The sequence below is a fragment of the Neopelma chrysocephalum genome, unplaced genomic scaffold (assembly GCF_003984885.1).
Source record: "Neopelma chrysocephalum unplaced genomic scaffold, ASM398488v2 Primary Assembly neopelma1_66, whole genome shotgun sequence".
NCBI classification, from domain to species: Eukaryota; Metazoa; Chordata; class Aves; order Passeriformes; family Pipridae; genus Neopelma; species Neopelma chrysocephalum.
Genome location: NW_020897725.1, coordinates 12,601,366 through 12,614,413, shown reverse-complemented (window position 1 = coordinate 12,614,413; position 13,048 = coordinate 12,601,366). Strand labels below are relative to the sequence as shown.

At 41.8% G+C, this 13,048-nt stretch overlaps 1 protein-coding gene across 1 annotated transcript in view; it reads left to right on the top strand.

Annotated features, from left to right (window-relative positions):
* COL22A1 (collagen type XXII alpha 1 chain) overlaps positions 1-13,048 on the top strand; it is a 221,114-nt gene that overhangs the window by 194,536 nt on the left and 13,530 nt on the right. The window contains exons 46-56 of the mRNA XM_027684548.1: positions 804-917; positions 1,076-1,129; positions 3,431-3,484; positions 4,290-4,343; positions 5,815-5,868; positions 7,092-7,145; positions 7,918-7,971; positions 9,033-9,086; positions 9,639-9,683; positions 10,623-10,676; positions 11,688-11,741. Coding sequence (XP_027540349.1) covers positions 804-917; positions 1,076-1,129; positions 3,431-3,484; positions 4,290-4,343; positions 5,815-5,868; positions 7,092-7,145; positions 7,918-7,971; positions 9,033-9,086; positions 9,639-9,683; positions 10,623-10,676; positions 11,688-11,741 — 645 coding nt within the window. The remainder of the gene's footprint in view (positions 1-803; positions 918-1,075; positions 1,130-3,430; positions 3,485-4,289; positions 4,344-5,814; positions 5,869-7,091; positions 7,146-7,917; positions 7,972-9,032; positions 9,087-9,638; positions 9,684-10,622; positions 10,677-11,687; positions 11,742-13,048) is intronic.

Here is a 13,048-nt window from a genome sequence, read left to right as displayed (position 1 = left end):
TTGACAGAGGTGGGTGTTGTAGCAAGGTCTCCTGACTCTCAACCTGATGATCTGTCTGTTGTGCTGTGCTGCCTCTTATGGACAGGATTCCTTCCCCTTTTGCTGAAGGGAGTCTGCCTTTGAAATGGAAATGTCATAGTACTGTGTTTAATATCCTGAGGATAGCTGAAGTGTAAAGACTACTGAGATGATGCTTCAAAGAGTTTTGGAAGGAAGGAGGTAGTGATTCTCCATGATAAAATTTGGCCAGGACACTGTGACATTCACTTAGTCTTCACAAACTCCATCGGATGAGTTCTCCTTGGCAATGCCAGCTGCTGAATACAGTTTCCCCTGCAGAACATCCTTTCTGACATTGTGCTGCACCTGTTTTTCCCTAGAAATCTGCCCTCTGAGCAGTAACCCAGCTCTTTCAGAGTGGTGCAGACACAGTTTTCTGGTAGTTCTGAAGCTTCAAAATGATGTTGTTCTTGTTAGCCTTGCTTTGCAGCTCTCTGACCTCCACGTCAGGAAGGGGTTTTTCCATTGTTTCTTGATCCTAGATGATCTGTTAGGACCTAGAACTAATAGGAAACTCCCCATGGGAGCATGTGTGAGCTCAGCTGCTGACTCTCACTCTGCTCCACACTGCCCCCAGTGCAGTTCTGTGAGGCAAATTCACCCCAGTCCTATCCAGTGAGGTAAAACTGCAAAGGTTTGCATATTATACCAGCACCACAGTGTTGTGTTCATATTGGGTGTCTGTAGGGTCTGCTAAGTGCCTGAAGTTTATTGCTGATGTGTGTCTCCATGTTCTTTCCAAGGATGTGTGCAGTGAATGCCCTCCTGGCCCACCAGGACTGCCAGGCATCCCAGGTTTCAAAGGTGATAAAGGTCTCCGAGGACCACCAGGTAGAGATGGCCAGGATGGGAAAATGGTAAGAGAGCTGGGGAAGTGACCATGCCTTGGATCTGGTGTAACCTTGTTTTTCTTATAATATGGCTGATGGTTTCTTATAATTTTTTTTTAACAACCTACTGAATCTTTTTTAGATGCTTGTGGACTAAACTAGTGTTTACCTTTTCTGCATTGCAGGGGGTTGCTGGTCCCAGAGGTCCTGCAGGCCCACCTGGGCTTGATGGCCCAAAGGTTGGTTGGGTTTTTTTCAGTTGTTCCATGAAAACTTCTTTGTGACTAGTAATCACACTAATTAGTCTGGGAACAGGGTGCCCAGAGAAGCTGTGAATGCCTCATCCCTGAAAGTGTTCAAAACCAGGCTGGATGGGGCTTTGAGCAACCTGGTTTAGTGGAAAGTGTCCCTGCCTATGGCAGGAGGGTTGGAATTAGATGTTCTTTAACGTGCCTTCCAACCCAGACCATTCTATGACACGGTGAGTATAATGGCTGAAGCAGGACCTTGGTAGGATCCATCTCTGTGTGAAGAGGTAGCAGTGCCTCTGTTGGGTGGGCAGAACTGCACAGCTCCCCACATGGACACTGTTTCACTTCAATAGTGTCTTCCACCATCCCTTTCACACACAGACACACACATGTGAAAGGCCTGATTCTTGATGTTGAGCTTCTTTACGTTGCTGTTCTGAAGACAGATAAGGACTTAAGAGTAAGTTTCAACCCAAACCAGATGAGGAAGAAATCAAAGCCTCAGCAGCAGTCACTGTGCCTGTTCCTCTCCTCTTTGAATATTATGTTCTAGAACCACTTAAATTAAGGCTGCTGCACTGAGGTTCTGGGCTCCCTGTACACCGTCTGCCATAGTGGTTTTATCCACAAACTCTGAATATTTCCTGAAACAAATGATAGGAAGAACTCTTTGTTTCAGCTATGTGCTTCTGCCTTGTGGTCTAGGGACATAGGCCAACACAAAACTTCCATTGTCTGAGGTATTCCAGTAATGTCACATTTCAAGCATTTCCCATGAAGAGGTCTGTCATCGGTCAGCTCACAATGCCAGTGCCTGGTCACAGCTGAAACCTTTATGAGTGTCTAATGTGAAATAAATTAAAAAACATCAATGGAGGGAGAGAGAAGGTGGTTTCATGATGGCCCACAGTTTCCTCCACACATCCCTGCATTACTGGCTTACTGTCTAAAATTAACTCCTGCTATTTTAACATCTTTGTATTTGCACTTATTAGAGTGTAGGACAAGCAGATAGAGATTCATGAATTAATTTTATATCTGGCAATTAATAGTGTGATGGAGAGAGCAGTACAGTCTCAAAAGTAAACACAGAGTTGATCAAAATGAAAGAATGTTCCAGGATAAAATTTGCAAGAGAATTAGTAACATATAAGGCCAATAACAGGCAGAAATGCCAAGCAGTCTGAGACATACCACATCTGCTACTTTCTTCTGTGTTATGAGAAAGCAGAGATTTAGGCAGCAAAATTGGATGTTTAGGTGAAACAAAAGGACAAATTTCAAACTGTACATGTGCATAAAATAAAATCAAACAATTGATAAATAGCCTAACTTGAATTCAGTGAAAAGACTCTGCAAATGCTAAAAGTGAATATTGTAAGACCCATGGGAAGGCGCAAACACAGAGACAGTCTTTGTGAGTCCTCACTGAATATATTAGGAGGAATCTTGCAGCGAGAGACCCAAATTACTCTCTGCTTATGACTATGTGGTATATTGTCCTTACCAACACCATCTAAACTATTAGATCTCATTCGGGAACAGAGCAGTAGAACTTCAGATCTTCGCTCGTGAGCAGCTTTATGCCTTCTGTCCATATGAATTAGAGCTCTTTTAATTAATAGATAGAAACCCTCCCTCTCCCCCTTGTCTCCTAGCTCTCATGTAGTAAAGCAGAGTATTATTTCCACAGCCAGCAGTTCATTATTGTTCTGTGCATTATTCATAACTTGTTCACCATCACCTCAGTATTTTTCACTGTGTGAGACTCATCTTGCCATATTTTAAGCACTAATAATACAGACATCTACATTTGAGTTAGCTGCCTGTTCTGTGTCATTAGGACAGAAAGACAGAGACAGAAAGAGGGGAGCACTTTTTGGGCATGAATTTTCAGGCTGCACCTTGGAAATGCCATTTTTATTGCTGTTGTCCCTGAAGGGAAGGGAGATTACTAACTCATACTGTGGAAGTCTTTGTTGGACCAGATGATTCCTTATCAAGATATGATTTTAGTGAAGTTCCTAACAACCTGCCTGCTTTTTAAGGATGTGTAATTCCTCTTTATGTCTATGAGACTACAACATTAAAAACCAGCTATGCTGGGTCTGCTCAAAGGCCATCCTTCACATATATTCCTGGCTCCAGCATTGGCAGTAAAAGTCTAGGAGGTCTCAGTCTTAATTCATGAGTTTTATGCTCAAATGTCCAAGTACTTTATGAAATAGGTCAAAATGTTGTCACAATACTGAAGTGACTTTCAATGCCTCTTTTTTTTTTTATTATCAGGGTGCTAAAGGAGATCGTGGTATGACTGGGGATGTAGGAGAAAAAGGTGAACAGGTAAAATACAGTGTGCTTTCCAACAGTGCTGCCTCTGTGCTTCTCCCTTCATCAGTAATTCCTGTGATGTCTGTGGAAGAATTCCCTTCTCAGAGGCAAAGCAAGATGGGAGCTCTTCATCCCTCATAAACCACAAATGGGCTATTCTGAAGAGTGAAACTATAGCAGTCCTCCACAGGTTTCCATCCTCATCGTCCAGTAAAAACCTTCATGTATCATCTGTTACCTCAGTTCTGGATTAAATGCATTCAATTCTCTACATTACCTAACCCTTAGTAATTTCCTCAGACAATCCCTAGATGGTATCCAGAAGGTCAGGTGTCTTTGGGTTGAAAAATCCAGTGTTTCTATTTTTCTTGGAAGATGAATGTAAGCATGACCCCTTTTAGGAGGGACTGAGTTGTCACAGGAAAGAGGAGACTGGTCTAAATTACAGCAAACTGTTTAATGTGCAAATCAGCACCTCTTCAATGCGATTTGTAGGATATTTCAAACAGGTTTGGTTTCCTGCCTACACTCCTGTATGTACAATTCCACAATATCTGTTTTCATCTTCCATTAGCATAGGCTGAGGTACACATTGGAAAAAGTACCTGAAAATATAACTATGATATTTCTGAAGTGTTCACCTTGAAAACCAAGGTTTTGCTTTAAAAAAGCTATGGTTCTTTATTTCCTTATAACCAGCTCTGTCTGGGTATTGTCTAGCTTTGATGTTACCTTACAATATTCAGTTACCACTTAATTTTTATACCACTAGAGGTGTGAATAATGCCTAAAGAAAGTGTCTTTTTTTATTCTGCAGGGCCACCCTGGAATGCCTGGCTTCTCGGGGGCTCCTGGAAACCCTGGTCCACCTGTAAGTTCCTTTGTTGCAAAGATGATCCTGTACTTTTCTTATTAATAAAGGTTGTTGCAAGCTCCATGTGGAAGAAAGGACCGTTCCCATCTGTCTGTTCATTGAATTTGCATTTTCCAGTGGGTTCCTAATGGTCCCCTAAGTGTCATAGAGTTCCCCACTCATGGTAATTGCTATTTAATACATTGGCCACTTTTCACTGATTGCTTCAGCTCACTGTAAATTGATGCTAAGCTTGAGTTGCTCTCTTTATACAACACAATGATGATGAAAACTCTTCCACAGAGACTACTTAATATGTATATAGGTGTTTTACTCTATGTGGAATAAGTTGTTAATCTAGAACCAGCAGATCTAAGAGTGTTATAGTTCTCAATTTTACACAGTGGTATGATACTCAATTTTTTCCAATTTTCATATTATGTGGTTTACTTTTGAATTAAAAGGCCTCTTACATATGTTCCTCTCCATCACAGTGCTCCTCATTCTTAGCTCTACTCACTCTGTAATACATCCATACTACTTTGTATTTAAAAAGAGGTGACAGTGCAGAATCAAAGATGAAAGAACTTGGCTCTCTTGCTGGCGATATCTCCACTTTACACCCCTGAAGTGTTTGGACTTTTCCTGAGTGAAGGACTTTTCTCTCCAAACTGTCTTTCTTTGCCCACAGTCATCACTGCTCATATTGCTGCTTACAGTGCAGTTTGGCTCTGCCATGCTGAGGAAGTGCCATCTTTCTCTGTTCTGGGGATCAGCACAGTCTGAATTTACATTGCACCAACTAAATGACAGGACATACCAGAAAAATAGGATTAGATTAAAATTCTATATTCAGATGATAACAGTGCCTTAAGGATGCTGGATGCTTTGCCACAGGGACAACATGTGGACTTGCATTGTGGGTCATTTTTGCTCCTGTGAGCATTATTTTAGGAGAAGTTAATAACAGATACATTTACTGTGTCTATATTAACCTCATACTTGTCCTATGAGACACTCTGAACAGACTCACAGCCAAAGGAAATGTGCAAAGTGAAACAGCCTGTCAAAGCAGAGCAAAATGTGATGTCCCTTAGATAATTTTACTCTTCAGCTTTTGCTGACTTTTGCTTCTGCCTTCATTGACTCGTGGCTCCAGAAGTTTGCCTGCCACAGAGTATGCTTCATAATTTCTCTTCTCCCGTGATTTCTGTTCTTCAGAGTTATTTTTGTCACAAGATTGGCTTTTTCCTATTTTTCCCCTGTTTTGGAAGGAAGGACCAGGACCAAACTCAAGTTTTTTCTGGCTTTGGAGGCTGATTGAGTGCAGAGGTTGGCACTGCTTTTTGGTGATGAATGAAGAAGTTGAATGAATGCTGAACTGAGTGACTGAAGAAAACTTCAGGGTTGCCAGCTGTGGTAGGGAGTATGTTGAGAAAAAGACAGAATGCATGAATCATTCACATTGTTTCTGCTTTATTTTGTTTAGGGATCAGATGGGGCACCAGGACCAATAGGACCAGTGGGAAATCCAGGAGACATAGTAAGCTCTAAGCTCTGTGCTTCACCACTGGCTTGATCTATTATTATTCAGCCTGTATCAACTGTACACCTACAAGTAGGACTTCCACAAATAACCACAGATTACTCTGTTCTTGAATTATTTTTTTTCACTCATCAAATGGATCCCCAAATTAACCAGAGCATAATCAGCCCACAGGATATGTATGGAGGTTTTTGTACCTCTTGTCTGTCTGTCCTTGCTATTAACATCTCTTAGCCTCTAGAACAGGATTACTAAATCTGTTAGGATGCTTCATAACCTAGGCTAATACCTAAACTTTGTGTGGGGATTATCAGAATATAACCTGCAACATGTTGAAGGATGTCACAGCACAGACTGCTCAGATGCCAAGGCCTGGCACCACTGAAAATACTGGTACAGGTGAAACCTCTAAGAAGCTCATGAAAAAATTTTGCTACTTCTGTTTCATTTGAAGGGGTTTTAGATGCTACTTTATGGTAATGCATCAGAAAACCCTGGGAGAGACAGGTAATCTGATTGATGCTAACTTCAGATTGAAAAGTTAAAAATTAACTTTCCCTGAGGAATGCAAGCTGTTGAGCTGGAACAGTTTAAGACTGTGTAATTCTGTGATTAATTTCTAGATCAGGGTTTCCTATGGAGCACGTTGCTTTTTTTGGATCCATTGCACAACCTGAACTTCATCTTAAGTGAGCAGTGACGGTCCTCCTGATGGGTGTTATGAAATCAGTGAGCACTCTCAGCAGAGAGGCCAGAGTCTAGAAGGACAGGCTGGCTGAAATTCCATTTCAAATGGACAATCAAGGTTATGACACTGTGAAAGACCTGGGATGCTATTGTCCTGTCCTGGGAATTTCTTGGGATTGTATGCAAGGTCCTTCTTGTAACTACTCATTAGATAGTTATAAAATACAGATCTACTTTCTGGCTGGACACCTAATGCAGGAAGTTAAGGACAAAATATTAAATATAACTAACTTCAGAAAAAAATTACCAGTGATTTCAGTGGTTTCCCAATCTGTAAGAACTCATAGTTAATACAGAATTTTTTAGCTGAAAAGAGAGCCCTCCAGTTTAAACTAGAAGGAATTAAAGAAAACCTCATAGGCTCTGTGACATGGGCTACAGGACCAGCTTCTCACAATTGTCCCTGGTCAAACTATATGTGATAAATCATCTGACAGAAGATCTGACCCACAGTATTTATTCTTTCCTTCCAGGGCAAAGATGGTCCACCAGGTCCACAGGGCCCACCAGGGCTGCCTGGACTTCCAGTGAGTACAATTAAGCTCCTTCTTATTCAGTACATTAAACTCTTCATACAGACGTAGGTATGTAAAAGAGGTGACACCTTTGAGGTGCTTTGAATGCTGATACAATGTCCTTGGTCCAGGATAGTGTGAATGGTGTATTTGATCACTTCAAAATAAAGTGTCAATTAGCAACATGAATCAAGTCTGTTCCTTATCTATCTCCTCATTGAAAGAAATACTCTTATGCAGAGTAAAAAAAATCAACTAATAACTCCAGTGTAAGGGCACAAGAATTCAGAGACTGAAATACTGACTTTATCTGAGTCCAAAGTCAAAATTATTCCTTTGCACTGGCTCAAGTTCAAGTGCATCTTGGGCATAGACTCCTCTTTTCTGGCAAATGTAATAATACAACATTTTGGGAGTTTTATAATCTGACATAGAGATAGAGCTAGAACTATTTCTAGTATAAAGTAGCCCACCTCAATCAAAATAATAGCATTATAATGATTTATAACAGCAGTTTTTAGAATGCTGTTTTAAGACTGGTAAAGTGCTCACCTTGCTGGAAAGGAGGAACCCCTTAAACTTGCCATATTAGAAAGGGAAATGGTTTATGCTGTTACAGTAGTGTGGCAGGGAGAGGTTTATGGCTGAGCTATAGAAGCAGGGTGGGGTTTGGAGGTTTAGGCAAACATAAGCACGTCATGATGAGCAGAGTTGTCATGCTAACAAAAATACCACCAATCTTCCCTGTCGATTCTTTATACCCTGTTTTGCATTCCATTTACAGGGTATTGCTGGGAATGATGGCAAAGATGGCAAACCAGGATCTCTTGGGGAACCGGTAATGTAATTTAAAACCATTTTGCTCAGGCAATCAGAGCCACCCAGTTGTTTTTTTTGGAGCTGCCTGTCTACGGACTCCTGAGGGGGAACAAGGAGCCTGTTTGCATGTCTGTTTTTCACACCAGAAGGACCATATTGTCTTGAACAATTTATAAGCGTCACACACGAGCAATCTTGACAAACTCTGGGTACTTTTACTTTTACAACTACCATAAATACACTAAAACTTAGTGACTCCACTTTTACAACTACTGTAAACACTGCAGAGAAAGAAGGTTGTCTTGTAACATTAAACCCAGTAATCCATCTTTTAGGTAGAAGTTTATGGGGTATAAAAAGTTTAGAGGAGATGTCTTTAAAGAAGCTTCTTCTGGATTGCTCTGAGACAATTCTGTTTTAGAGGCTAGAATTAGAGGGTTTATATTTGACTTTCTCTACTTAGTCTATACTTTCATTTGCTGAGGCAAAAAACCTGAGCCATGAAGTTGTCAGCTAAAAGGAAATCTTAATTATTTTGGCAGTGAATGTTATTTCTGGCAACTGTGTGTGTTACGTGAAGAATGTGCTTCTAGTATCAGGCATTGCCAGCCCCTTTCTGTGACTCATGAAACGGGACTTAGTGATTCTGGAAAGAGCCAAGTTCCCAGTCATGAGGACAACTGGTCTGTAGAGGAGTGCTTGTCACAGCAGCTGCAGACAGTTTGTGTTTCCACCAAAACACCCAATTTCTCTGTGCAGATGCTGATTTTGCATGTGCTGATTAGGTATTGGTGCTGCTCTGTGCATTGCCCCTCTGAGATTAAAACACTGCAAGGATGCACCAATCCAGAGGTGTAAACTGCCTCCAAACCTCAAAGTGCAGATGTCAGTACAGGCTGGTGCGTGCATGGGAATGTCTGTCACTGCTCACCTCCCCGTGTGCTCAGACATTGCTGGATAAACCCTGGGCAACCACAGTTCTCAGTGATGTTATGTCTGAGGGAGAAAGGTGGGAAGTTTTCAACAACAGAGAAATGGGCCTGAAACTCTCACTAACATGAATATGATTGTTTCCTACAGGGAAAGCCTGGAGAACCAGGGCTCCCAGGCCAGGAGGGTGCCAGAGGTTTACCGGTAGGTGCTGCTCTGAAGGGCTCAATCCCCTCACTCCTCTGAACTGTAGTCAGGAAGAGTTTGTTGGGCAGATGACATCCTTTACTGATGCAAACATATGCATGGCATTGTGACTAAATAAATGCATAAATAAGCAACAAAAATAGAACACAGACATTTCCAATCCTTCACACTTAGAGTAAATCCCTCATCTAGGAGTTAAAGCATATAACTTCATGGCAATCCCTCTGCCAGAAGGCACAGTCAGAGGTGTAGCCATTGTGTTCTATTATGCCTCCTCTGAAAGAGGGTTAAATAATCTATTGGCTGGTCAAACCAGGGTTACATAGACCAGAGTCTTGGTTTTACCACCTAAGGAGGTATGGAAAGCTTTCCCTGTGATGCGGCCCTTCCTAATTACTCCCTGTGACATGACTGCTCTATGCTGAGTGGTCCACAGTAACTTTAAGAAAAAAATTGTGAAGGCTTCTGAGTAAACATTCAAGCTAAAGTTTTCTTAGTGTTTCATGTATCAGGGTGATGGATAATTATTGATTTCATTGTCTTGCATAGGGTTTCAAAGGGCAGAGAGGAGATATGGGTCCCCCAGGTCCCCGGGTAAGTAATATGTACCTCATGCACCAGAAAGATGGTGCAAATTGAAGTTGTGCTTTCTGAGGCAATAAATGATAAAGTAAAAATGATGACAGCGTTTAACATGGCTGTTTTCTACTATGATTCCATGGGCCACATCTATGGCACAAAATGACAGCAGCTGTCTTCATTCCATCTGCTGAACTTCTGATTCTGGGTTAGGAGGGGCAGCTGGTAGAGCTGAGTTCTCTGATGCTCCCTTTGACATAACCCTTTGTGAGGGAGCCTCAAGGATGCCTCCACAACACATTCATTTGGTACAAATGCTGACTTACAAGCTGAGGAACCCTTCTGCACTTGTTGGACAAGTACTAGCTCTCCTCCAAAGATGCTGAAGAAGTGTAACATAAGTTTAAGTAGAAAACTTACAGAAATGTGAATAGAAATGTCCCTTTGACTTAGTTGCCTGGGGATCATAAACCCCAAACCTCAAGTCCTGCCCAAAAAATTGTTCTCCACTCTATTCTGAGCTTCTTGGTGTAAAAGGTAGAATACAAAACTGAATATTCTTCCACCTAATTCTGCCTTTTTACAGGGAAATAAAATTCTCTGCTTGCAGAAACTTAGCTGAAAAATACAGTGCTGGAGTTCCTCATCTCTTTCTCATTATGATGGCTTCAGTATCATGAATATGTTGGTGGTTTTCAGTGGCTGCACTAGCAGTAGTAAATAATCTGCTGGAAAGCAGATTATGCACTGCCTTGTGCATCACTTACAGGAGATACTTCTGAGTTATTTTTATAAGCTTCATGTCATATAAGATGAACGAGGCTCTTGCTGGCTTTAAAAAAGTTTTCAATGAGCTCAGTCCAATATTGCAGAAACCCAATACCAGTTACAGCGGTGATACTGGTCTGAATTTGACCTTGAGCTGATCCCTCTTTCCTTTTTGCTGAATTGCAGGGGGAGCCAGGTGTGATGGGTCCTGCTGGTCGTGAGGGGCCACCAGGGAAGGATGTAAGTTTACCATTTTGAGCAGAAATGAATCTCCTTCTCCCTGAAAAATGAAATTTTTAATTCACAGTGACCCTGACCTGAAACAGCTGCAGGAACTGCAATAAAGGGTGAATTATTGCAGGGAATGATTTGTGTAATGATCATTAGGGGAAACAAAGAATTAGAGGGCCTTTGTCACTGCTCAGTTACTGACACTAAAATGTCAGCTATATATCTGAAAAAGCAGAGAGAGCAACATTGTGTGAAACCCAGGCTATGCTGGGTAGTCATGGACCTGCCTTCTGCCATCCTTCTCCAAGCAGTGCTTCATCCTGCAGGTCCCACTGGGCCGAGTTCTGTCACGCTTCCTCTGCCACAGCTGTACCTGACTGAGTGTGCTGCTCCACTGAAATCTATGAAATACCTATGGAATAAGATGCTGCTGCTCAGAAGAAAGAGAGATGGTACAAACAGATCCTCTGGCACTATTAGTGTGAAGTGCAGCCACATAACAAAGCCCTGGGAGAGCACTGCTGACGTGGGATCCTTCAGCGACTGCTGAAAAATGTACCGAGCAGCTGATGTGCCACTCCCAGGGGACCTGGAGAAGTGGCTTCTCATTTGCACCCCCTTGTATCACTGGAAACTGTTGAGCTGTAAATGGTACCCTACAAAGCAAAATGTAAGACAGACCTAAAGGAACCTATCAGAGAAGATAGAAGTAGCTCTGAAGCCTCTGTGGAGAGAGAACAGAGTAGTCAATTCTTGAGAACTATTAGAGACTCTCTGTCCCTGAGAAATACAGCTTTAAGATAATCTGATAAAAATGGTTTCTGCCTGAAATGAGGCTGCATTTAGTGACAGATGTTTAAAATTCAAAAGGTTGGTCTTCCTCATAAATAACTGAGACTCCCTTAATGGTTTTCCTTGATATGTGAACAGTGTAATTTATAAGGAACATTTTAAAATGTTTGTTCACCTGCCTCCATGTCAGATCTTTCTCACTGACCAGAATACTTTCCTTCCTTTCAGGGTGATCCTGGTCCCATAGGACCACAGGGCCCTCGAGGACTCCGAGGGCAGCCGGTAAGTTTTCTCTTCTGACAAGTCATTTCTGGAGGTACATTATAGTTCATGGAATAGTTTGGATTGGAAGGGACCTTAAAGATAATCTAGTTCCAATCCCCTGCCCTGGGCAGGGACATCTTCCAGTTGACCAGGTTGCTCAGAGCCCCATCTAGCCTGTGCTTGAACACTTCCAGAGTGGGGTGTCCATACATTGTGTGTGGCAGGGATGTTCTGCATTCCAGAACTGTGGTTTGAAGGAATAGTTTTCAGGAAGACTCAGATGATGCTTAATTAAAACCCTTTTCTTACTTTGAGAAAGACAAATAAGAATGATATTGCTAGAAACTGATAAAGACAGAATGTTGCAACGGACTGATGGTTGCTGACTCAGTGGGAAGAAGAGTTTAATGGATTCTGTCAGGATTTCAGTGTCAGAAATGCTCATTTTCCAGTCCTGCCTCTAGAATCTCACTCACTCCTCACATGGTCTCAGTTTTCAAAGATAGACGCTAACTGTGGGTGCCCAGGTTGAGGAATGTGGGGTCCAGCTGTGATGCTTTTCACTTGCACAGTTTTATTATGACTTCAGCGGAGAAATGGCAATTCAGTTGACATTTCAAAAAGTGCCATTTGGGATGGCTCAGAAATTACTTTTATTAATTTAATGGGGTTTAAAATTTGGTTTTTAAAATGAACCCGTCTCAAATTTGAATGGAGGTCTCTGTTGCTGAACCTCGGCACATCTTTAATGTGATGCAATGAGTAAGTTCTTTTCCTTTTTGTGAGACCTAATAGATAAACAGATTCTACAACATGTTCTATAATCAGGGCAAAATGCTGATTCAGCCAGCAATGCCAGGAGGTGGACTGGCAGGTCCCTCCAACCTGGGAGGGTTGGGGCTTAGATTAGACTGCAGGAACATATGGAAGGCTCCTGTGTTTACCTTGTAATTCATCTCATTATTCCTGTACTGCTGGCATCACTCACTAACATGTCATGTCCCTGCACAACACTGGCCATGAGTAAAAATATTTGAAGAGATAAAATTTATCATAACTCTTTGGAGAAGAGATACTTGAGGGTATGTATGTTGGAAGGCAAAGTATCAGTTTCTCTTGTTCTCCCTCTGCTTTGTTTCTTCTCTAACAAGGACTGTGAGTCATGATTTTCAATATTGCCAGTACAAGGGCTGGCCTTTATGGTCAACTCCAATGCAGGGGAAAAGCACCCCTGCGTGGCAAGTGGTGTAGAACTTCATCTCATCAAACTTTTGTCTGTGTAGATGACCAGCTCAACTCCTTTTTTAAGAAACAGTGAAAAACAG